Source organism: Octopus bimaculoides, chromosome 19 (genome assembly GCF_046866305.1).
Source record: "Octopus bimaculoides isolate indiv1 chromosome 19, ASM4686630v1, whole genome shotgun sequence".
Classification (NCBI taxonomy): Eukaryota; Metazoa; Mollusca; class Cephalopoda; order Octopoda; family Octopodidae; genus Octopus; species Octopus bimaculoides.
Window position 1 is genome coordinate 41,941,002 of NC_142946.1, and position 26,909 is coordinate 41,967,910.

Here is a 26,909-nt window from a genome sequence, read left to right on the forward strand (position 1 = left end):
GTGCATGTTTGTTCATGTAAGTGAATTCCTTTGCAGTCATTTATGAACGTGCATTCGTGTGTGTGTGTGTGTGTGTGTGTGTGTGTGTGTGTGTGTAAAGAGATTAACTTGGTTGAATGAAGAAGGAATAGAATTTATCGTATGCCTACTCCATAACTTCGAGGAAAAACGGGATGTTTTAATGAAATTTTCTCCAAATGCTATTCACAAATATCTACAAAAATTGAAATTTTGAAAAAAAAAAACTGATGTATCAGTATGTATGTGCGCGCGGCCATCAGTTTTTATTTTTAATATTAAATTCCGATGTCGTAATCTACACCGTCTGAAAGTTATGAGGAAACAAAGTCGGCTCGCGTGAATTATCCGAAACTTCTCCCTTCTCCCCGCCCCTCTGAAAACATATTTCACAACAGATTCTGATATAATCGGAATCGACACTATGTAAAAAGTATTGGTATAAATGTTCATCAAAAAATACTCGTTTTTGTGAAAGTTATGAGGAAACAAAGTCGAAGTGGGGTTACACCTACACTCGTGCCGAAATTATAAGGGGTGATGGTTGGGTTAATGATATCAAGAAATAAAGGACCAAGCGGGGTTTGTTATATGGTAATAGAACGAATTTGGTTATTAAAAATATACACATTTTTATATTCATTTTTTTTTCTTATAGTAAATGTTTAAAATACATTTTTTTTCAAAAATGAAGGTCGGTTCAGGACATGAATGGTGGAGTTACGCCCCTTTAGGTTCGTAAAGGAATCTGGCAACAGTTATCTAGTTCAAAAAAGTTGGCAACCACATGGTTCTTGGTTCGATGTCACTGCGTAATATCTTGCAAAACAAGTCTTTTACTATAGCCTCATGTTGAGTAGTGCTTGTGAGTTAAATTTGGTGGATGGAAACTGTACAGAAGCCTATCGTCTGTCTGTGCGTTCCTTTGTTTATCGACTGCGGACTTTATATATGTAGCTCTGTGTGTGTGTTTGTGGGTGTGTGGGTGTGTGTGTTTGTGTGTGTGTGTGTGTGTGTGTGTGTGTGTGTGTGTGTGTGTGTGTGTGTGTGACTATTTATTTACTTCTTGCTGACTTCATGCTTTTGGAGTCACATGAAATAAGAGATCCGTAACGTAAAAAAACAGTTAAAGGTTAGTGACAGGAAAAGCATCTGGCTGTAAAACAATACCTCAATAGCATAGACATCTAACCCATGCTAGCATGGAAACACAGACATAAAACGAACTAGTGATGTGAATGAATTCTCTCTCTACTCTTTTACTTGTTTCAGTCATTTGACTGCGGCCATGCTGGAGCACTGCCTTTAGTCGAGCAAACTGACTCCAGGACTTATTCTTTGTAAGCCTAGTACTTATTCTATCAGTTGATTTTGCCGAACCGCTAAGTTACAAGGACATAAACACACCAGCATCGGTTGTCAAGTGATGCTGGGGAGACAAACACAGACACACAAACATATACACACACATACAGCATACTCTATGGAGTGGTTGGCATCAGGAAATGTATCCAGCCATAGAAACGAAGCCAAAACAGACTGGAGCATGGTGCAGCTCTTTGGCTAACCAGTTTCAGTCAGACCAAGTAACCCATGCCAGCATGGAAAACAGATGCTAAATAATGATGATGATGATGATGATGATGATGATGGTGACGATGACAATGATGATGATGATGATGATGATGATGATGACGATGATGATGATGATAACGATGATGATGATGACAATGACAATGACGACGGTTATGATGATGATAATGATGATGATGACAATGATGATGATGATGATGATGATGATGACAATGATCTATGAATTCCATTCTGAAATAAGTTAAGGAATAGCTATCTCAGTGTTGTCCAATCTGTTGCCCAGCATTTTGTTCCAGTTCTTCTGTAAAAAGAGTTCTTCCTGTCAGACTGATGCAGAAGTCCTGACAATTTCACCTGCATTGGGCTTAAATTAGCAAATTCTAGAATAGTTCCTTTTTGTTTTGTTTTTCGATTATAATTATAGAATACCTGAACTTGAGAAGAAACCTTAGAGTTGACCTATTTTGTGACAAAAAAAAATTTTTCTTTCTATCATTTGGGGTTTAGCAATCTGTGTCAAATACTTCTTAATTACCATATTGCTAATGAAGTAATCTAATTAAAACTACTCCTTTAACAACATTCTAATGCTTGGTTCTGGTGTAAACAAAAATGACATTGTTACATGTTATTTATTTTTTTATTGTTATTTGAATTTAAATTGTTTGTTTCAATTTAGGAACAAGGACAGTAGTTTTAAGGGGAGGGCATTAATCAGTACCATTGACCCCAGTATTTGACTGGTACTTTATTTTATTGCAGAGTTAGTGTGCTAAGCGGTGATAGGTAAACATGTAATGTAAATATCAGCTCAAATATGCCAAGAACATGTTTAGACTTGTTAACATGCAATGGATTTGTCTACAAGTCCAAACATGCTCTTAGAATATTCAAACTGATATTTGTATTGCATTTTTATTTTATTACTCTGAAAAGAATGGAAAAAAAAAAAAGAAAAACACAAAGGCTGCCTCCACAGGATTTGAAACCAGATAGCAAAGAGATAAGTCAGATATCAGAGACTATTTTTGTCCAGCACTCTCATGATTCTGCCAATTTGTCATCTGTATTCCACTTGAAAATAATATTTTAAAAAACAGTATTTCTTCTATGTCAGGATTTATTATGGCAGAAATTTAAAATTTGGTGAGGTGACATATAGGCACAGGAGTGGCTGTGTGGTAAGTAGCTTGCTTATCAACCACATGATTCCGGGTTCATTCTCATTGCGTGACACCTTGGGCAAGTGTCTTCTACTATAGCCTTAGGCCAACTAAAGCCTTGTGAGTGGATTTGGTAGACGGAAACTGAAAGAAGCCTGTCATATATATGTATGTATATATATATGTATGTGTGTGTATATGTTTGTTTGTATTTGTCTTTGGTGCTTCTGTAAGTTTGTCTTTTTTTCTAAGTTGATCATTGTCCCTATGCAAACCCATTTTTACTTCTGAGAAGAGGTTGTCCATATAAGTCTGGCTTCTATCCTTTGACCTGTCCAGCATGAGAGGCCCTATCAGAACCTTGCACCCTACTGGCATAACTCTCTCGGGGTCATTGAGGCATGCAAGCCATCATATCACAAAAAGGACTTGACCTTGTAGTGGTTGCAACAAAGTGGACTCCATTTAATGCACCAAGGGACTGGGTGGTGGTTTGAAACTGTGTCTGGGAAAAAGTACTGAACAATCACAGCTTTAATTGCCTCTGATCTTTTCTCTGCTTGGTGAAGACTAACTTAGGGCTAAACAATCAAACTGATACAAACTTCATCAATGCTTACCAAAGGGTATAAAAATAAAATATGGGTGAAAAAAAAATGAAAAAGATGGTGTTTCTCAAATGAAGTCCCATGTGGTATTTGTTCTGCACCAAGATACAGATACACCTTTTTCAGTGATGCCATCAGAAATGCTGTGAACCAGTGTCTGGCTCATTGGGAACCTGTACCAAACAATGGATATTGTTCACCAATTGGTGATATAAAATTAATTAATAATTTAATTAAATAGACGCAGGTTTATTTGTTGAGGATGTAATCAGAGTTATTAGAACATTAGATGGTTTAAACGAGATACAGTAAAAGAAAACAGAGTATGAATTAATTATCATTTTACAAGTCTCTTACTGCAATTAATGAAGAGAATACAAATGAAAAATTAATTGACTTGAGGAATAGAAAATGTCAATATTAGAATTTCTAAAAAAAAAAAAAACGCATGAAAAAAAATATTTAAAAAAACCCCCCAAACATTATGAGTCTAAAACAAGCATGATTACCATTTCATTCTCTAGGCTATTTATTTGCTTAATCTTTTAAGGTGAAACATTTTCCTTCTAAAGTACATTGTTATTGGTTTGGTCTCTGATTGACATTAAGTCTTTTATTCCAAAAGATGTGTTAATAGTTTCAGGGTGGGTCTTGATATTTAGACATTTCATTTTTGCAGAATGTGATGCCGTAGACATGGCTATATGGTTAAGAAGTTTAATTTAAAACCATCTGGTTTTGAATTCCGCCCCACTGCCATGCACCATTGACAAGCGTCTTCTGTATTTTGTACAATAGTCTTGAACTGACTGATCCTTTGTAAATGAAATTTAAAAAACGGAAACTGTACAGAAGCTTGTCATATACAAAAAGTATCTGACTTTATTTTTTCACCAACACGCCCCACATGCACAAATCCTCCATTAAAATGGAAATCACTGATCCTGTGCTTATTCCTACTTCATGAGCAATTTCCTAGATTCTTACACAATGGGTCTTCCATAACAACTTGCCCAACATTCTCAATTGGCTCTTCAGCTTGTGGATGTTCTACCTGAGCTTGCCTCAGTTGCCACTGAGGTGTGGCCATGTTTGAAGCAGTTGTACCACTCTTTGATCTGAGTTTTGCCCATGCCACCATCACCGAAAGCCTGCTGAATCTTCTGGAAGGTTTGAACTTGGGTATCACTCAGTTTTTGGCAAAACTTGATGCAATATTTCTGCTTAATACGTTTGGTCATCTAGCATGAAAATGCAAATCTGACAAGTGTGCACTATGCGCCTGTACTCTAGGCATGACATCCAGGAACTGATGTGACCTACCAGTGCAAAACTTTTCATGCATATGCAGGAAGAGTAGTGCTATCTCCCGCCCAAAGGATTTTGTCCATGTGACACTAGTTTTGGTGGGGAAAAATAAAGTCAAATACTTTTTGAATGCACCTTATATGTATATGTGTGTGTGTGTGTGTCTGTCCATTTCTTTCTAAGGCTGTGAGTTAAAAAATCTGCTTCCCATCTATATGGTTTTGAGTTTGATCCCATTATGTGGCACTTGGGCATGTGTCAGGCTACAAATGAGGAGCAGTGGTTATGATAGCATTACATGAGGAGACAGCAGTGCATGTCTGTGTGCCAGAAGATGAATTGCATTGGCGAGCAACTTCATACCATAAATGTATCGCTAAGACATTCCGAATGGCTTCATAATGAAAGCGGATATTTCTCTAGAGTAAATAAATGTTGGATTAATGAGAACGTAAACAGTTTTAAAACCATTAAACAGTTTAAACAAGATATGGTATGGGAAAATATAGTAAGAGATAATAATGATATGAGAACATTATGAAAATCAATGCTTGACTGGAAATAACATCATAAACATAGTAAATAAAATGGGAAAAAGATGTAACATATATCATAAACAAAGTAAATAAAATATCAAAAAGAAAATGACAAAGTTAAAAATGCTACCACCATTCATGCTTAAAGAAAATATACTATACATTGAAGTCACCCTCTATGATATACACACACACACACACGCATATATATATATATATATATATATATATATATATTCTTTTATTTGTTTCAGCCATTTGACTGAAGCCATGCTGGAGCACCGCCTTTAGTTGCTGAGCCGCTAGGTTACGGGGGACGTAAACACACCAGCATCGGTTGTCAAGCGATGGTGGGGGGGACAAACACAAACATACACACACACACACATGTATATATAAATATACAATGAGCTTCTTTCAGTTTCCATCTTACCAAATCCACTCACAAGGCTTTGGTCGGCCCAAGACTATAGTAGAAAATACTTGCCCAAAGTGCCACACAGTGGGACTGAACCCAGAACCATGTGGTTGGTAAGCAAGCAACTTACCACACAGCCACTCCTGTATATGTATATGTATATCGTTATATATAATTGTTGGCGATTTTCTTTCTCCGTCTTCCCTTCTTTGGACTTTTTCTATATTTCTGATGAAGAGCTCCGCTCGAAACATGAAATCCTCTTCCTTTTCTTTCCTTTCCTGAGCGTCCAATAACACAGTACTTGTACCACGTCCTCGCGTTGTTGTTTTTTCTTGCTTGTTCATGTTTGGATTGACTATATATATATATATATATATATATATATATATATATATATATATATATATATATATATATATATATATATATATATAGATAGATAGATAGATAGATAGATAGATAGATAGATATAGATACACACATATACACACACATATATACATACATATATATATGTATCTACATATAGATTTACTTACATATATATATAAATATTTATATATACACATATATATATATATATACACACACACATATATATACAAACATATTTAGTGTCAATTAATGCATATGTGTGTATGTATATATATATCTATATATACATACATACATACATACACATAGATAGATATTGATATGAAACACAGGAATATATTTAAGCATTGTGTGTGTGTGTGTGTGTGTCTGAATACTATATCGGCAAATAAAAATTACATCCATTTAATGGCGATGAACAAAGGATAAAGAACAAGAAAAACAAAAAAACACTCAAATTCTACCAAATTCTACAACATTTTATGATAAAAACACAAATAAACGTCTTTTATACAAATTCAAATTTTTATCCAACTTGGAATGCTACCAATTTCCTCCATAAGCTGTATACACACACACACACACACACACACACACACACACACACATATATCCTAAGGAGGCAAGCTGGCAGAAACGTTAGCACGCCGGGCGAAATGCTTAGCGGTATTTCGTCTGCCGTTACATTCTGAGTTCAAATTCCTCCGAGGTCGACTTTGCCTTTCATCCTTTCGGGGTCGATAAATTAAGTACCAGTTACACACTGGGGTCGATGTAATCGACTTAATCCGTTCGTCTGTCCTTGTTTGTCCCCTCTATGTTTAGCCCCTTGTGGGCAATAACGAAATAGGTATTTCGTCTGCCGCTACGTTCTGAGTTCAAATTCCGCCGAGGTCGACTTTGCCTTTCATCCTTTCGGGGTCGATTAAATAAGTACCAGTTACGCACTGGGGTTGGTATTATCGACTTAATCCGTTTGTCTGTCCTTGTTTGTCCCCTCTGTGTGTAGTCCCCTCTGTGTGTAGTCCCCTCTGTGTGTAGTCCCCTCTGTGTGTAGCCCCTTGTGGGTAGTAAAGGAATAACACATAAATCCTCTTTTTTATGTTTAAAAGACATAGAAATCTACCGTTAGTTAATTCCTGCCCCACTTCACGATGTAATCAGATGTTAACACTAACTGCTAACAATATGTCTAGGGGCGGGGGGGGTATATAAATTATTTATTTATTCATCTCGAGACTGGAACTGATATGCGTGGGGACGAAGCTATGCAAACCATTACCGTTAAGTGGTCCAAGGAGGAAAACGGAACCACCTACATCAAAGTACAAGTAGCCAAGGTGTTTAGTACCATTGTTGAGATGCTGTATTAGTGCACACAAAGCACGCAGTGACAAACAGCTCCGTCGATATTGTCAACCACTCTCTGTCTCTCCTTTAATCATTCATTACATAATTAATACTAAATATTGTTGTTGTTGTTATTTATCGTTATATGTCATGAGTGGTTCTTTGTTGAGATGAATATTATGCCATTAATAACGCACAAATTAAGTCAGTTAACATTACCGCCATGACCACCACCACCACCATTGCCACTCCGATATAGCGCTAATTAAACTAATAGCTCTAACTGGGCTTTATGATTAGCTAAACAAAAACAAAAACAAAAATAAAAACAAAAATAAAATAAGACATTGTATAGTTGCAGGTGTGGCTGTGTGGTTAAGACGTTTGCTTTGCAACCAAGTGACTTCAGGTTCATTCCCACAATGAGACATCTTCATGTAAATGCCTTCTACTATTACCGCAGGCCAACTGCTGCAACTTAAATGAATTTAGTAGATGGAAACTGTGTGGAAACCTGTTGTTTGTATTTGTGTATGTATATGTGTGTATCATCATCATCATCATCGTTTTAACATTCATTTCCCTATGTTTGCATAGGTCTGATGGAAGTTGTTGAGGCAGATTTTCTGATTTTCTGTGTGTGTGTGTGTGTGTGTTTATATACATACATATGTACACACACACAGAGACACTCTCTTTCCTCCTCCTCTTCCTCTGTCTCTATGGTTCTTTCTCTCTTTCTTTCAGGAAATTTCATAAAACGTCAACATATAGGCGCAGGAGTGACTGTGTGGTAAGTAGCTTGCTTACCAACCACATGGTTCTGGGTTCAGTCCCACTGTGTGGCACCTTGAGCAAGTGCCTTCTACTATATAGCCTCAGGCCAACCAAAGCCTTGTGAGTGGATTTGGTAGAGGGAAACTGAAAGAAGCCTTTCACATGTATATACATGTGTTTGTGTATCTGTGTTTGTCGCCCCACCATCGCTTGACAACTGATGCTGGTGTGTTTACGTCCCTGTAACTTTGCGGTTTGGCAAAACAGAACAATAGAATAAGCACTAGGCTTACAAAGAAATAAGTCCCGGGTTCAATTTGTTCGACTAAAAAGGCAGTGCTCCAGCATGGCCACAGTCAAATGACTGAAACAAATAAATGAATAAAAGACTATATAGAAATACACACACATCTACCAATAACAACCTGTCTTCATTGCATTGAATCTTGTAGAATTTCTGTATCTGTTTTTTTTCTTCTCTTATTTGCAGGGAACATGGCCAGCGAGCAGCCGACACTGGCCAACTTCCACCTGTTTGAAGGGGACTTTGCAGTGGTTGGTGTCAATGAATTCCGAAAAGAATGGAGACAAATAGCCAAAGGTAACATGAGGCACAACACATTCCTGGAGGGAATGTTACTGAAAAGTGTCGAAGCGCGACGTAAGTTGCAGCATTCTTTTCTTTGTTTGTTTGCTTGGTTGGTTAATTGGTTGGCTGGATGGCTGGCTGGCTGGCTGGTTGGGTGGATGGATGGATGGATGGATGGATGGATGGATGGATGGATGGATGGATGGTTGGCTGGTTGGCTGGATGGATGGATGGTTGGTTGGCTGGCTATTTGGTTGGCTGGCTGGCTGGCTGGTTGGCTGGCTGGCTGGCTGGCTGGCTGGATGGATGGATGGATGGATGGATGGATGGATGGATGGATGGTTGGCTGGCTGGTTGGCTGGATGGATGGATGGTTGGTTGGCTGGCTATTTGGTTGGCTGGCTGGCTGGCTGGTTGGCTGGCTGGCTGGCTGGATGGATGGATGGATGGATGGATGGATGGATGGATGGCTGGTTAGCTGGTTGGCTGGCTGGCTGGCTGGCTGGCTGGCTCCCTGGTTGGTTGGTTGGTTGGTTGGTTGGTTACAGGAGGAGAAGGTGAAAAAGAAGGGAAAGTGAAGATGAAAATAAAGGAGGCGGAAGGAAAGGGAAAAGGGAGAGGTGCTGATGAGGTGGAGGAGGTAAGTGAAAGAAATGAGAGAGGAAGACAGGAAGAAGAATAGTAGGAGGAGAGAGAGAGAGAGAGAGAGTGGTGGGGGTGTGATTCTTGATTTATTTTGAGAGGTCAAATGAAGTGTAAAAGGTTAAGAGGGAATCACAGCAATTATTTGTGGCCTTGTGCACTGGACCGTAAAATATAGAACAGAAAAATCAAATAAATAGATTATGTGGGAGGGTGTGAAGTTAATTGATACGGTTGAATGGATAAAATGATGGGCTGTTGGTTTCACCCTTTAGCATTCAGTTTTAATCTGTCAAATGTAATATCCAACTTGGTTCCATATTTCAATGATGTGATTGTTTATTTTTAGAATGACATTGTAGGTCAGGTGCAAGGGGCCAGATCTGGTCAGTTTGAAAACAAAATCAAGTGGAATATTTTGGCCAGGTGCGGCCGGTTTAAATATGAAAGGATTAAAGGTGTTCTGAGTTGTGCGTATGTTTATGCATGTGTATATGTGTCTGTGTTTGTTCCCACCACCACCACTGCTTGACAACCAGTGTTGGTGTGTTTATGTCCCTTTAACTTAGCAGTTTGGTAAAAGAGATGAATAGTACCTGGCTTAAAAGATAAGTACTGGAGTCGGTGCAATGAAACATGTTGCTATGTGTACATACAGTTAGGCATTTGTTATTTTTCTTGTTGTTGTTGTTTTTGCTTATCCCTATTATATTACCTACTCTTACTACTACCCTTGCAACTCCCACACTACTGCCATATAATTGCTGAAGAATCTCTTCTCGTGTTGCAGTATATGTGTTTTGCATCTGTTAACATCGATTTGCATGTGACTGCACTCTGTAATCTGATATAGCGATATGCATGTGCATGCTTCTGAGCATGCAACGAAGTGGAGCAAATGTGTGTGTGTGTGTTTGTGTGTGTGTGTTCGTGTGTATGTGTGGTGATGGTGTTTTTTATGCATTTCACGCTGGGACACATAAGTGTGTGTGTGTGTGCATGTGTTTGCATGCTTGTGTGTACATATGTGAAAGTGGTGGTATACATGTATGTATGCATTTCACAGCTGGAACATAAATATGCATGCATTTGTGTGTGTGTGTATGTGTGTGTGTGTGTGTGTGTGTGCGCGCGTGCGTGTGTACATGTGTGTGTGTGTAGGGAGCTGTTGCCTCTGCTGGCAACAAGGCAACGAGGGAGTTTCTCTCTCTGTCGAGGTGAAAGGCAGATTATATAATGCTTGTATATGAAACGCAGTGTTGCATGGGAGCGAAACGCAGGTATTAAATGTGGAAGAGGTGTGGAGAGGTGGGGCGGGGTGGATTGGATGGAAGGAAGGAATGAAGCAAGCATGCTCTGTTGGTTGTGTAATGTTAGTGTTGTTTTGTGTGTGTGTGTGTGTGTGTGTGAACAACAGAGTACAAATGAGTTGAGAGAAAATCTGGGTAGAAATGGAATCAGATACTACATTCTAGAGAGAAGACAGCCCTGGTACAGGCACAAAAGGTGGTAGTGGTGGTGTGGGTGGGGGGCAGTGTAGGGCAATGTCAGCAGCCTTGGAGACAGTGGTGGTGGTGGTTATGGTTATATACATGTGCTCTCAAGACCGCACTCACCCAGATATGTGTCCCATCAATAAGAAGGCATTTAACTGATATTTTACTCTCCAAAATAATTTGTCAGCATTATATGACATCTGTATATATCAACATCATCATCATCATCGTTTGACATCTGCCATCCATGCTGGCATGGGTTGGACGGTTTGACAGGGGCTGGCCAGGTAGAAGACTACACCAAACTTCTGTGTCTGTTTTGGCACAGGCGTTACCTATGTGGAACTGGAGACAGCTTTCCTCAAGGTGTTGTCACAGGTGTCAATGGCTTTTGTGAACCGCCTCTTGCACTCCATGTACTGATGGTGTATTGCCGTTTTGAGCACCCAGGCTGGGCATACACAGTATTGAACATGTCACGCCCTACAATCTGGATGTGCTGGATCCACCCACTACCAAAACACATGACAACGACCCATAGACTGTGGTCAAAGTGCATTTAAGAAATTGACTTTATTAGATTTATTAAAATTTACCTCTGACATAATGAAATTAAAACATATTTCACAGTCACACGTCTCCCATTTCGTTTGCAGTTCAGTGTATAAGTGAATAGACAAATGTAAGAAAGATGCACTCATCACATCACCTAAGAGTACATATATTATTATTATTTAAAAAAACAGCTTGTTTCAGCCAGATGCAACTTTGTAGGCTTTACAGGTTTGTCACAGGAACCAAGCTCATGTCTTGTAGTCAGTGTTGCACTTATACATACCATGTTTGTGTGGTTGTGCATCTGCATGCAAGTGTGGGTGGGTGTGAGTGTATTTCGACGTGATGGAGATGTCTACATGTATGTATGTGCTTCTTTATAAATAGTCTTATGTAAACACACAACCAGACACACACACAAACATTGTTGACACAGGCAAGCTTGGAGAAGTCAACATTAAAAGATGATGATAATGATGTTGACATCACATTAACAAAAGGATACAGATATCTATATGTATATAAGATACGTGTGTGTGTGTGTGTGTGTATGCATGTAGGTATGTATGTGTGTGTGAGTGGCTATGTGGTAAGTAGCATGCTTACCAACCACATGGTTCTGGGTTCAGTCCCACTGCATGGCACCTTGGGCAAGTGTCTTCTACTATAGCATTGAACTGACCAAATCCTTGTGAGTGGATTTGGTAGACAGAAACTGAAAGAAGCCCGTCGTATATAAATATATATATATATATATATATATATATATATATATATATTATATATATATTATATTATATATATATGTGTGTGTGTGTGTGTGTGTGTGTGTGTGTGTGTGCATGTATATGTTTGTGTGTCTGTGCTTGACAACCGATGCTGGTGTGTTTACATCTCCATAACTTAGCTGTTCAGCAAGAGAGACTAGTAGAATAAGTACTAGTATTACAAAGAATAAGTCCTGGGGTCGATTTGCTCCACTAAAGATGGTGCTCCAGCATGGCCACAGTCAAATGACTGAAACAAATAGAAGAATAAAGGAATATGTGTGTGTATGTATGAATGTATGTATGTATGTATGTATGTATGTATGTATGTATATATATATATATATATATATATATATATATATATATATATATATATATATATATATATATATATATATATATATATATATATATATATATATATATATATATATATATATATATATATATATATATATATATATATATATATATACAGTACAGAAAATATATTAACAATGGTACAGTTTATGTGAATGCTTATGTTTAGCTGTCTCTTTTGTATGTGGTGGTGGTGGTGGTGGTGGTGGTGGTGGTGGTGAGGGGTGGGTTTGCTGTGTACATACACACGCCAAGCTATAAATATGCACTCACATATATGTATGGTATGCATGCGTCTATAAGTACAGGTATGCACACTATAAATACACAGCCCGTCTTGTTTACTTCGTTGCCACTTCTGAAAAGACTTTGACGTAATGAGAAAATATCTGTCATCTCTTTCTGTCACTTTGCATACTATTCAACATATTTGCAGATTTGCTGCTGTGCCACACTAAATTGCGACTTGGTATTTTGGTGCATCTCGCTCCATGTGTGCGTGTGTGTGTGCATGTGTGTTCATTGTTATTATCATTAAAGGTGATGAGATGGCAGAATTGTGAGCATGCCGAACGAAAGCTTAGTGGCATTTCATCCATGTATTTTTGCATTTTCAGTTCAAATTCTGCTGAGGTCGACTTTGCTTGTTTATCTTTCCAGGAGTTGATAAAATAAGTAATTTTAAACACTGGGGTCAATGCAATTGACTTATCCCCACCCCACAAAATCCAGGGCTTGTGCCTATAGTAAAAAGAATTATTATTATTACCTCTGCATTAGGTTTTTTATTATGGTGCCGTCATTTACAATCCTGTAAATACCATATATATATATATATATATATATTGTAGAAACTCTGCCAAATCAGATTGGAGCCTGGTATAGCCATCTGGTTCACCAGTCCTCAGTCAAATCGTCCAACCCATGCTAGCATGGAAAGTGGACGTTAAACGATGATGATGATGATGATGATATATATAAAATACAGAGTGGGCTAAAAGTCATGCACCAAAACATTTGGCCTTTTATTTCTGCTATGTTGTTGGTATTGTTATTAAGGCGGTGAACTGGCAGAACTGTTAGCATGCTGGACAAAATTCTTGTCAGCATTTCGCCTGCCTTTACGTTCTGAGTTCAAATTCCACCAACGTCAACTTTGCCTTTCATTATTTCAGGGTCAATAAGTTAAGCACCATTGAAACACTGGGGTCGATGTAATCAACTAGTCCCTTCCTCAAAAAACTTCAGGCCTTGTGCCTTGAGTAGAAGGGATTATTATTAGCTCTGCCTTAGCGAAGGTGGAAGTATTGTTTTCAGTCGTATTTGTTTGTTTGATTTTCTGTAGACAAGATATTTCAAGAACTGCTGGATGGATTCGAATGAAACTTTCAGATGGGAATTTTTATTTAATGCTACTTTAGTTGCTTACATCAAAAACGTGTGTACTCGGTATATATGGTAAGTGCAGGAGCCACAATGAGCTGCACCCAAAACATTCCGTAAAGGGGTGAGTGATATCAAGAACATACAAACCTGGAAAACATATCAAAAATGAAATGTATGAACAGGGTATAGTCCTTAGCCCATCTAAGGGGGCAGTAACAACAAGTAAGAACTGACTCGGTTCCTGGAAAAGAAAAAAAAAAAAAAACTTACCTAAATCATGTTGGCATTGGAATGAGGATGTAACATGATGTTGACAACAATGATGGTTTGTGTGTTTTAGATGATGATGATGATGAAGCTGATGGCTATGATGAGGATGATGATGATGATGATGATGATGATAAATGATTCTTGTGAAACCTAAGACTGTAAAGCAATATTGCCAAAACTATATTCTCATCTGTTCTCAATGATGCATGGAAACAACAAAGAAGAAAGACAGGTGGTGGGGTGGGGGTGAAGTGTTGGTTGCAGTGGTGGTGGTGGTGGTGGAGGTGGAGGTGATGGTAGTTGTAGTAGTACTACTACTGATTGAAGTAGTTGGTATCTTTATAAAACATAAATAACTTAGCTATAAACACACACACGCATTTAGTTAGCTGTGTGTGTGTGTGTGTGTGTGTGTAAGTATGTGTGTGTGTGTGTGTGTGTGTGTGTGTGTAAGTATGTGTGTGTGTGTGTGAAGGTATGGATGTGTTGTAAGAAGTTCGCTTCCCAGCCACATGGTTCAGGGTCCAGTTTCCACTGTGTGGCACCTTGAGCAATACCCTTGGATCTCCTGCTATACCTTTGGATCAGCGATAGCCTTGTGAGTGGATTTGTAAAATGGAAACTGAAAGAAGCCCATCGTATATGTGCATGTGTGTTACTGTCTGCTTGCCTTGACATTGCATAATAGTTGTAAACAAGTGTCACCTTCATACAAGCAGTTTCCTTCATTTCCAATCTTCCATGAAAACATGTCTGGTCTGGTCTAGTTATGTTGAAGGTTGGTAACAGAAAGGGCATGCTCAGTAGACTGCATCTAACCCATAGTCCTTCTTTATGAAGCTTGTGTGATGGCATCAGGCAGAAACGTACTTGTTTTTGTTACGTAGTGTTGCCACATCATTTTTGTTCATTCAGTCAAATTCCAACCCAACATTTGTCTGTTGCAAATCACACATACAATTGACAAAATTGGTTTTCCACTTAAATTTACAAACATAAAAGTATACAAAGATATTTTCATTTTGCAATATTAGCAAGCATATGTGTGTGTAAAAATTGTTGCTGTTGTTGTTTTTTGCCATCTTGCTGTGAATGTTCAAGTTAATATCACTCATATTATCTATCACAAAAGCATTATTTTTTCTCTCCATCTTTGTCAGTTTAATGTTAGCTTTTCTTCTTTTTCCCCCTTTTTCTTTTTCTTATTCTGTGCTTCTTTTTTCTTATGCTCAAGAATGGTTTATAGTTATTCATATTGATGCTGCTATCACAATGGTGAACTTGCCTTCTTATGACCCCAGTAAACTATCCAAAGAGAGAAATCTTATTTTTCATTCTTAGACAAAAGTAGGATTGACACTGGAACTGTTCCAAAGTCTTCTCTTCGTAAAATTATCTGAAACAGCTTTATTCCTTCAAATCAAAGCACGAAGAATCCAAATTCTTCAATAGAAATAATTTAAACATGTCCATTTAATTCAAACCACAGTGGTGGTGGTGGTGGCCTTTTCTGCTATAGGCATGAGGCCTGAATTTTGTGGGGAGGGCACTAGTTGATTACATTGACTCCCACCCTCACCCCCAGCGCTCAACTGGTATTTATTTCATTGACTCTGAGAGGATGAAAGGCAAAGTCACTTTGGCAACATTTGAACTTAGAATGTAGAGCTGGAAGAATTGTTGCTAAGCATTTCTTACAGCATGCTGGGGATTCTGCCAGCTTACCACCTTAATAATAATATCAATAATGATAATATCAATAATAATAATAATAATAATAATAATAATAATAATAATGATAATAATAATAATAATATGGGTTCAAGACCCACAAATATTACCAATTAAATTGACTCCAATATTGGATAATTTATTTTATTGATCCCTGAAAAGATGAAAGGCAAAATTAATCTCAGTGTTAATAACAATGATAATAACAACAATAACAACAATAATAATAATAATAATAATCTATTATGAGTTCTTAGATAATATATATATATATAGAATGGAAAACGATTCCGCAATTCTTTTTGGATCAGTTCCAAAAATATCAAAAGAAACACAGATTGAAGTGGTACGAGTTCTTGATTAATGGAACGATAGATTTTGTAGATTAAAGGATTACTGAATGTGATATTAAGTGGCAACTGGTGGTGATGATGATGGTGGTGGTGGTAGTGAGGATGTGAAAGTAGTGTTGGTGCCTCTTTCTCTCTAATAATGATGCTTCTCTCTCTCTCTCTCTCTCTCTCTCTCTCTCTCTCTCTCTCTCTCTTTCTCTCTCATATGTATCTCTCAGAATATTCTTCTCTCACTCTTTTCCTTTCTTTCAGTGTCTTTTTATCTCTTAATCCCAGGCATATGTATGTATGTATTTATGTGTATGTGTGTGTGTATACACACACACACACACACACACACACTTATGTCGAAATGTATATATATTTATACATACGTGCGTGTGTCTGTATGTGTGCTCTCACTCTTTCTCTGTCTCCCTCCATCAATTACTGCCTGTCTTTCTAATGTTTACTTCAAAGACTTACTTCAAAGAATAATTACAGGCATCTCACCAAAAGGTCAATACATCATATCCTATCAATGGAACTGTCTTCTCTCTATAATTAAGATACTGAACTGTCAACAGCTCAGTCCACCTAAGTGTAAACAGGTACCACAATATAGTAAGCATTATACACATTATTGTGTTCATAGCCAAGACACTGGACTCTTAAATGCTTACTCGACCTACTGTAGTGTCAGTACCTTGTGAATGGATTTGGTAGATGGAAACTGAAAGAAGCCTGTCGTATATATGTGTGTATGTGTGTGTCTTTGTGTCTGTGTTTGTCTCCCCCACTACTGCTTGACAACTGATGTTGGTGTGTTTACGTCCCCGTAACTTAGCGGTTCGGCAAAAGAGACTGATACAATAAGTACTAGGCTTACAAAGAATAAGTCCTGGGGTCGATTTGTTCAACTAAAGGCGGTGTTCTAGCATGGCCACAGTCAAATCACTGCAACAAGTAAAAGAATAAAAGACAAAATCCACCCACACTCATTTAAATCCACCAGCGCTTGTACAAATCCACCCACACTCATTTAAATCCACCAGCGCTTGTACAAATCCACCCACACTCATTTAAATCCACCAGCGCTTGTACAAATCCACCCACACTCATTTAAATCCACCAGCGCTTGTACAAATCCACCCACACTCATTTAAATCCACCAGCGCTTGTACAAATCCACCCACACTCATTTAAATCCACCAGCACTTGTACAAATCCACCCACACTCATTTAAATCCACCAGCGCTTGTACAAATCCACCCACACTCATTTAAATCCACCAGCGCTTGTACAAATCCACCCACACTCATTTAAATCCACCAGCGCTTGTACAAATCCACCCACACTCATTTAAATCCACCAGCGCTTGTACAAATCCACCCACACTCATTTAAATCCACCAGCGCTTGTACAAATCCACCCACACTCATTTAAATTCACCAGCGCTTGTATAAATCCACCCACACTCATTTAAATCCACCAGCGCTTGTACAAATCCACCCACACTCATTTAAATCCACCAGCGCTTGTACAAATCCACCCACACTCATTTAAATCCACCAGCGCTTGTACAAATCCACCCACACTCATTTAAATCCACCAGCGCTTGTACAAATCCACCCGCATTTGTTCGAATCCACCCGCACTCCACCAAGTCCATCTACGTTCCATCAGACAACAGATACATAAAACAAGATCTCATCCAGTGTTTGCAAGTGTCAGGATGAACAACAAATATATTTGGATAAAGGTGTTTCCACTGAAAGACTAAACAGATACTTAAGTCTGTTGTTTTTAACTCTTATCTCTCGCTCTCTCGTTTCTCCTCTTCTTCCATTTTCTAATTTATCTTTTATACAGCAATAACACAAACAATGTAAACTGGATTGAGTTAACTTGGCACCTGATGGGGGATATGTCAATAAGGATAAAGCACTGCGCCCTCTCCTTCCTCATCCTTTCAAAGTACCGGGTTGTAATGGTGGTGGTGCTGGTGGTGGTGGTGGTCGTCGTCTTGGTGGTTGTAGTAGTTGGAATTAATTCGTTATCATTGTTTATATATCTATAAGAGTATGTGTTTATATGTGTGTGTATATGTGGTGTGTGTGTGTGTTGTGGCCTTGTGGTTAGGGTGTTGTACTTATGATCATGAGATCGTGGTTTCAATTCCTAGACCGGATGGTGCATTGTGTTCTTGAACAAAACACTTCATCTCGCGTTGCTCTGTGATCACTTTGACAATTGCCGTGTGGTACAGCGTGCACCTATTAAGGAAATGTCGATTTGATGGAGAAAGTGAGCTAATGTGCAGAAGGAACATTTCATCATTAGCAACAAATCATTTGTGCAGGTCGTTCTGCAAAAAACTGAACACCTATGCGTTGTCTTTGACAAGAGAGTCCCTCATATATATATATATATATATCATCATCGTTTAACGTCCGCTTTCTATATATATATTGAGAGAGAGAGAGGTAGACATTCAAATATAAATTAAAAACATCATTAGTGTTGTAAACATTATTGACCACACACACACACTCTATCTATGTGTTTTGCTTGTTTGCCAGTTTGCTGTGAATTAGCACCGTGGTGATGACTCCCTCAAAGTGCTGAGAGTTAAAACACCTTGAATTTTTAAACAAGGAAGACAACTCACCCCAAATCCCATTCAGGAACAATAAACGTCGATATACACATATATATGATGGGCTTCTTTCAGTTTCCATCTTCCAAATCTACTCACAATGCTTCGGTCACTTGAGTCTATAATATAAGGCGTTAACCAAGGTGCCAGACGGTGGGACTGAACCCAAACTCATGTGATTAGGAAGCTCACTGATTAACCAAACATATATACATTTATTATTCCTGTACAGTTTCCCTTTACCAAATTCCACTCCCAAAATATTGGTCCATGGTAAAAGACTCTTGCTCAAGGTTCCACATACTTCAGTTGAAACTTGTCCCCCATAGTTGTGAAACTGTCTTCCAATCCACAAAGACGAACCGGCATCTTTGATGTATTCCTTACCTGTGTCACTTCACGTTCTGAGTTCAAATTCTGCCTAGGGAAACTTCACTTTTTGTCTTTTCAAGGTTTATAACAGGAAGAATCGGTAAAGAGTTACTAGAACTCTATTCCACTGACTATAAACCCCATTCTCAAAGAATTCCTGCAATTGTGCCAGTGTTAAAAACGATTGTTTATATTATTTTTAACATTGGCAAAATCCCAGGAGATTTTCATTAATGCTCACTTATGCATACATGCATGCACACACACACACACACACATACACACACATACACATACAAAGTGGTGCACACACACACACAAACATGCACACATGCACATAAAAACACATTTATGAATATATACAGCTATTACATAAACACATTTACAACACGCATAATTATATAATTCTCTACACAGGATGGAGGAACAGACAGACAGACAGACAGACAGACAGACAGACAGACAGACAGATAGGTAGATAGATGGATAGATATTAAATGTATATAATGGATATAACACACATACACACATACTTATAGAAATTTGAATACAGTTCCATGCAGATAAGATGCATTCACTTACAAACACACATGCATTAAGTGTGTATGTATTTATATGTGTGAGTGTATATATATATATATCATCATCATCATCATCATCATTTAACGTCCGCTTTCCATGCTAGCATGGGTTGGACGATTTGACTGAAGACTGGTGAAACCGGATGGCAACACCAGGCTCCAATCTAAATTTGGCAGAGTTTCTACAGCTGGATGCCCTTCCTAACGCCAACCACTCAGAGAGTGTATATATATATACACACACACACACACACATATTATATATGCATGAGCATGCATGTGCCATTAGCAATTACTTCTCTATCTTTGGACTTTTCCCTTTTCTTCTTTCTCCTTTCACCGAGCATCAAGATAACACATTTTTGCGCACATCTTCACGTTGGTTTTTTTTTCCGTTTTTTTATTTGTTAATTGCAAATGACTATATATATGTGTGTGTGTGTATGTTTGTGTATGTATATATATATATATATATATATATATATATATATATATATATATATATATATATATATATATATATTGTTAACTCAAGTCTCACCGAAGGTTCGTTGTGGTTAGCTGTCATATAAAGCCGATTTAAGGGGAAACATGATAACTGCCAAGATTATGTGTCCCTTTGAAGTCATATAAATATATATATGTGTGTGTGTGTGTAGGTGTGTGTATATATATCTATATAGATGTGTGTGTGTGTGTGTGTGTATATATGTGTGTGTGTGTGTTTATCTATTTTTCACTCGTTGTTGATGTCCTGTTTTTATTGTGTATTTTTTGGTATTTTGTCCTGTACTCAGCTCTCATGCGTTTATGTGTTTTTCGCTCATTGGTGATGTCCTATACTTAATGTGTATTTATATATGTATATATATATATATATATATATATATATATATACACACACACACACACACACATCAACACTCCCATATGCACTGCCAGATCCACTCTTGAGGCTTTAGTCATGAGTGATAAGAATAAACTATTTGCAAGTGAAAGGTGTAATTTGCATCATACATCAGTGGACAGAAAAGATAATATTTTCCCTTGTATAACGAACCACCTGCTATATCTGGCCATATCGTTAATTTATACTTTTTAATTGTTATGATATGAATGACATACTACCAAGCGCGAGGTGTCATCTGCATCAAAGCAGTCATCGAAAGACAGAAAAAGAATGCAATCTTCCCCTCCCCCATCATTCAGCCTCATATGTGATGTATCCGGCTACCTACTTTATTTGGCCGGCTCGTTATGGAAACCTAACTCAAACAAGAATCATGTGATATTGATTTCTGCATTATAAGTTTTTACCTGTGTTAATCAGGTCAGCTGTTTATTAAAAATATACATTCCAGTTGTGTTGTAGTGAGTGAGCTAGCAGCGCCATGCAACTGTATAGTGTGACATGCATGGAGGAACAAGCTGCTGGAGGATAATTGGTGGGGTGTGGCGGAGATTATGGCATGTCACCTGGAATTGAAGCTAAACACAATGTGCTGTTGTTGTTGATGTTGTTGTTGTTGCTGTTGTTGTTGTTGTTGTAGTTGTTGCTTAGCTCCAGGTCAGTCAACACAGAGCAGACCTATAATTGAAAACATCCAGCTGTGACTATCCGGCCTTTGGTATGTGTAGTAAATAGCCATGGGCCAATCAGAAGAAGCCTTGTGAGTGGATTTGATAGACAGAAACTGAAAGAAGCTCTTCACATGTGTGTATGTGTGGGCGTGTGGGTGGGGTATCTCTGTGTGTCTGTGTGTTTGTCTCCCACCACTGCTTGACAACCAGTGTTGGTATGTTTACATCTCCATAACTTGTGATTTGGCAACGAGAGAGAGAGGGAGAGAGACAGAGCAGTGCTCCAGCATGGCCACAGTCCAAAGACTGGAACAAGTAAAATATAAAAGGAAAGATATCTAGGCTACATTATCCAGTGTATCCTACTTATTTCAAGACAGCAGGATGTAATCTGGCTGCTATTACTAGCATGTTGAGTACTCATCCAGAAGTTCCCTCAGTGACCTATGACACATATTGTTGCTGTTGTTAGCATTGTTATCAGTGTGTTGTTGTTGTTGTTTGGTGCCATATCAGACCTGATTCAGCTGACAAATGACCAAAACTGTTCTAATCGTGACCATCCATCCTTTTTTTTTTCTAGACAGGCATGTTTGAGCTGTAAGAAGCTTGCTTCCTAACCACATGGTCCTGGGTTCAGTCCCATTGCATGGCACCTTTGGTCAAGTGTCTTCTACTATAGCCTTGGGCTGACCAAAGCTTTGTCAGTAGATGGAAACTGAAAGAAGCCCATGGTATGTGTGTGGGTGTATCTGTCTGTGTGTGGGTCTGTGTTTGTGTGTGTGTATGTGTATGAGGGATGGGGGTTGTGTTTATGTGTGGGTGTGTTTATGTGTGGATGTGTGGGTGTGTTTTTGTGTGTATGTACAGATAGTCTGGACTTAGCTCTCAATTTGTTTTATTTTCCTGTTTTCCAGCACTATTTCCTTACATAGACTATGCAGTTCTTGATTGCCCAGACCAACCTGTCGACTTGAACAACTATTTCCCAAACTATGAAATCGTAGGCGGACAACGAAGAGTTATTGAACCTGTAAAAACATCCAATGGAATAAGAGCAGGTAAAAAATAAAACCAATTTATTTGGTTCTTTGTTTCATTTATCAAAGAGTGAGAGATGAGTTTTGAGATTTTAAAATTATTTTTCGGTTTAGTCAGAAGAAGAACGGTAAAGTGCCCAACCTTTTATAATGCATGTATTTAACCGTTTTGATGCCATCTCACCAGAGATCATTCCTGGGTCAAACTGATGTAAATTAAAACCTTCGGTCAAAATTCCATGCTGATTTGTTTCAAATACCAGCTGAATGATGATAAAGTTGTTCTATTGAATTCTTCATTATTTTAGAAATTAATTGAAACACAGAAATAGACACAATAGAAAGATTGTAACAAACAGGTTAAATGCTTTATTCAGATGAGGAAGGGCCACCTGCACCAGTAATATCTTTATGGCTTATTCAGACAACTTTCAACACTGCTGAATGAAAAAAGTAAAAAAGTAACAACTTGTGTAACCTAAACTGGATGTAGGGCACTAAACTACTGAATTATTCTCAAACCTGAAGACAAATGGTTCAAATTCTTGAGCAATCCAGGTGGTGGTATTATGCTGAAAAGTTGTCTGGTAAACTTAACTTCAGCAGGATTTGAACTCAGCAAACAAAGGATCAGAACAAATACTACCAAGCATTCTCTCCAATACTCTAGCAACTCTCCAATGCTCTAGCAACTCTCTGATGCTCTAGCGATTCTCTGATGCTCTAGTGACTCTCCAATGTTCTAGCGACTCTTCAATGCTCTAGCAACTCTCCAATGCTCTAGCAACTCTCTGATGCTCTAGCGACTCTCCAATTCCCCAGTATTAAACCTTGTTAATGTTCAAATTACTCTGTCAAAGTTAATGCTTATTTATTCACATTGTTTTGAATTAATCCTGCATTATTTCATAGCATGCTGATTGTTATTTTTAGAATGACATTATAGGATAGGTATAAGAGGCTGAATTTTGCCAGTTTGGACATAGAACAGGGGAAATATTTGGGCCAGATATGGTCAGTTTAAATTCTAAAGGGTTAAGCTAATTTATTGACATGCAACGATATGTTCTTTTTTCTAAAACAGGGGACACACAGCAATGTCTTTTACTTCAAGTATCATGAACATAGATTATTATGAATTATTAATTTCATCATGTAATTAATATATATAATTAATTTATGGCTATTTAACTAATTCTGGTTTCTCTCTTCTTTTTTCTTCCTGTTTCCAATTCAAATATCCTCAGATCCTTACTGTCAGGTTGATTGCGTTGGCCGACATGGCGTTGCTGATCTTCCTAAACGACCCATGAACACTTCAACAACTTATTTCTTCTCGGCTTTCCAAACAGAAGGCAACCTTTCAACTCTGGAGAGGACATGGCGCAGCTGGAGTGGTGCGGATTATCTGCTGTGGAAATGTCCCGATGAGTTGAAACTCAACCGTATCACATTATACAAGAAAGTACACCAGGACACAAAATTTACGTTCCTTGTTCTGTGCGAGTGCAGTGAAGGACTGTCACACATACATAAGGCAAAGGACTTCTTAGAGAGACTAAAAGAGAGGCGGTGTGGCTATGTCAGTCTATATCGAGTAGATCGGTTCTACTGATTCATCGGTGCCAGGGGTGGGGGTAGGGGGGTGAAAGAAAAGAATTTGTAAGACGGACAACATGCATATACTACCTTGAACTTTGCTCAGTTGTGCAATTTCTGTTGAGTATAATGCACCATAATTCCACACACAAATACATGCACATCTGTGCACACACACATATTTACATATTCAAATGTTACTTTCTTCAATGAATGTGGAACAGAGTATTTAGTACCTGCTGTAAAGTATACGCTTTTTTTCAGATGAAACCTCTATGTTACAACTCAAGTTTCATACTACTGCAATCATTACAGAAGAACTAGTTTTACACCAACTGACCAGTTCTCACCTGATGATTGCTGTAGCATGAAACTCAATTTGCAGAAAAGGAACTCAGTCTAAATAAACTATATATTTACATGTATATTAAATGTGTGAATGTGTGTACATACTTATGTATCCCCCCCACACACACACACATTTGTGAATTCATATATGCATATGTGTACAAATGTATAGGTATTGATATGTGTGTGAGTTTGGTAACTAAAGCATCATTTTCCTCAGACATTTTTTCACCCACACAGCTTGTGTTGTAGGGGAGATAAGTTGTTTCTTTCCATGTGTTTTCATATATATGTATATATATTTATACCACACACACAGACTACATATATACACACACGCACACACACACACTCACACATGATGACATATGCACAGATTTCATATTTTCTCCCTAATAACAAACATGTATCAAGGACTATTATGTATTTCACCCAAAAATACATAAACATTATTCCATGTGTGTGTATATATGTCTGTGTGTGTGTGTATATATATATCTGTGTGTATGTATACATATATATATATATATATATATATATATATATAGAACAGGAACCTCAATCCTCAAACAAAGATGTCCATTATGAGTTTAACATGTAGAGTTTAACATGTACAAACACACACATATTTTTCCATTTTACCTATATAAATATATATACATATTTATATTTATATATATACATATTATATTTATATATATATATATATATATATATATATATATATATATATATATATATATATATATGTATATATATATATATATATATATGTATATATATATATATATATATGTATATATATATATATATATATATATGTATATATATATATATATATATATATATATATATATATATATATATATATATATATATATATATATATATATATATATATATATATATATATATATATATATTGATATATTTATATATATATATATATTGATATATTTATATGAATGTCCAAGATTTCAAAGTTCTTATTTGGTGATTGAGATAAGTTTATTTTTGTTCTTAGTCTATGAGAACATGGATTCAGGCTACCAATAGACTCCAATATTTCTTTTTTGTTTTTTATACACACGTACACGCACACACATATATTTTGCAGTGACTGTGAGTGGGTGCATGTATATATAATGTACACTAACACTCACGTATATGCATATAAGCAACAGGAGCTGACAAAAAGTTATGATGATCTTCTTTAAATATAGCTCAACTTTTGATTACCATCATTATAATCCACATGGAACTGTGTCTCACGCCAAGAAGTGAGACAGGGCTCTCTAGGAGGGGAGTACACCTTGAGAAGTACTCCCACCTTTTGCTTTTAATTTATATTTATGATAAAAATAATAATGACGATAATGATGATGACAATGAATATATATGTGTATATGTGTGTGTATGTATATGTGTGTGTGTATATATATATATATATATATATATATATTATAAAACAGGTAGTTGGAAAATTTTGTGGGATATTTATTCCATCATTACACATGTTTCATTAGATAATATGAATCACAAAGATTTAATAGTAAGATTAACAAGTAAGAAATCTCCTTTTAGAAATTCTCCAGACAGAGTATCAAATAATATTATTTGATTCTCTTTCTGAAGAATTTTTAATTGGAAATATCTTATATATTTATCTAACATGTAAAACTTCAGAATTCCTACTAGCAAATGAAACATGTGTAATAGAGGAATAAATAATGCCAAAACAAAATTTTCCAAGTTTCTGTTGGAAAATATATATATATATGTTATGAAATAAATAAGGATTTTGTGTCAATAAAAAAGATTGACGATAGAGTTGGTTTGTTAATGTATATATATATATATATATATATATATATATATATATATATATATATACATAGTCATATATATTTTACATACATGTATGTACATATATATTTTAATTATTTATATAAACATTAATGTTTATGTGTACACTTAAAGGAGTGTACATGTGTGTATGTATGTATGTATGTATGTATGTGCTCGTGTGTGTGTATGTATATCTTATATATGTAAATATGATCATACACTTTTACACATTAAGCCTCGATAGATTAAGCAAGTGCGACAAGGAAAGAAAAGACAAGGAAAAAAAAATCAAAAGAATTTTAAGAAAGTACACACACATATGCACATGCACACACTCATAACAGTAATCGTAGAAATAAATTTTAAAATGAAAAAATAAAAGACTTCTAACCTTAATTTGATCTCTTAATTAAACATTAATTAAACCATCAGACATTATCCACCATCCATTCATCCTACCACCGTTACCATATAAGGTGAAAGAATTTGTAGAGGTGTGTTTGGTTTTATTTTTGGTTTTTTTTGTTGATAGTATTGTTGTTACTTGGCAGCAAATATTCCATTATTTTTCCTTTTGTTTGTTGTTTTTGTTGAGGTGTTT

General features: G+C 36.9%; 1 protein-coding gene across 2 annotated transcripts in view; it reads left to right on the plus strand.

Moving 5' to 3' along the window:
• The window catches only part of LOC106873569 (uncharacterized), a 49,679-nt gene extending 24,575 nt beyond the window's left edge, over positions 1 to 25,104 (plus strand). Inside the window, exons 2-4 of one of the 2 annotated variants that reach the window (XM_014920998.3) lie at positions 8,640 to 8,810; positions 22,391 to 22,534; positions 23,761 to 25,103. In XM_014920998.3, the coding sequence (XP_014776484.1) occupies positions 8,645 to 8,810; positions 22,391 to 22,534; positions 23,761 to 24,128 (678 nt within the window). In that variant the 5' untranslated portion in view covers positions 8,640 to 8,644 and the 3' untranslated portion in view covers positions 24,129 to 25,103. Of the gene's footprint in view, positions 1 to 8,639; positions 8,811 to 22,390; positions 22,535 to 23,760 lie in introns of both variants that reach the window. The other variant, XM_014920997.3, reaches the window with a different exon arrangement.
• Positions 25,105 to 26,909: the final 1,805 nt, after the last annotated feature.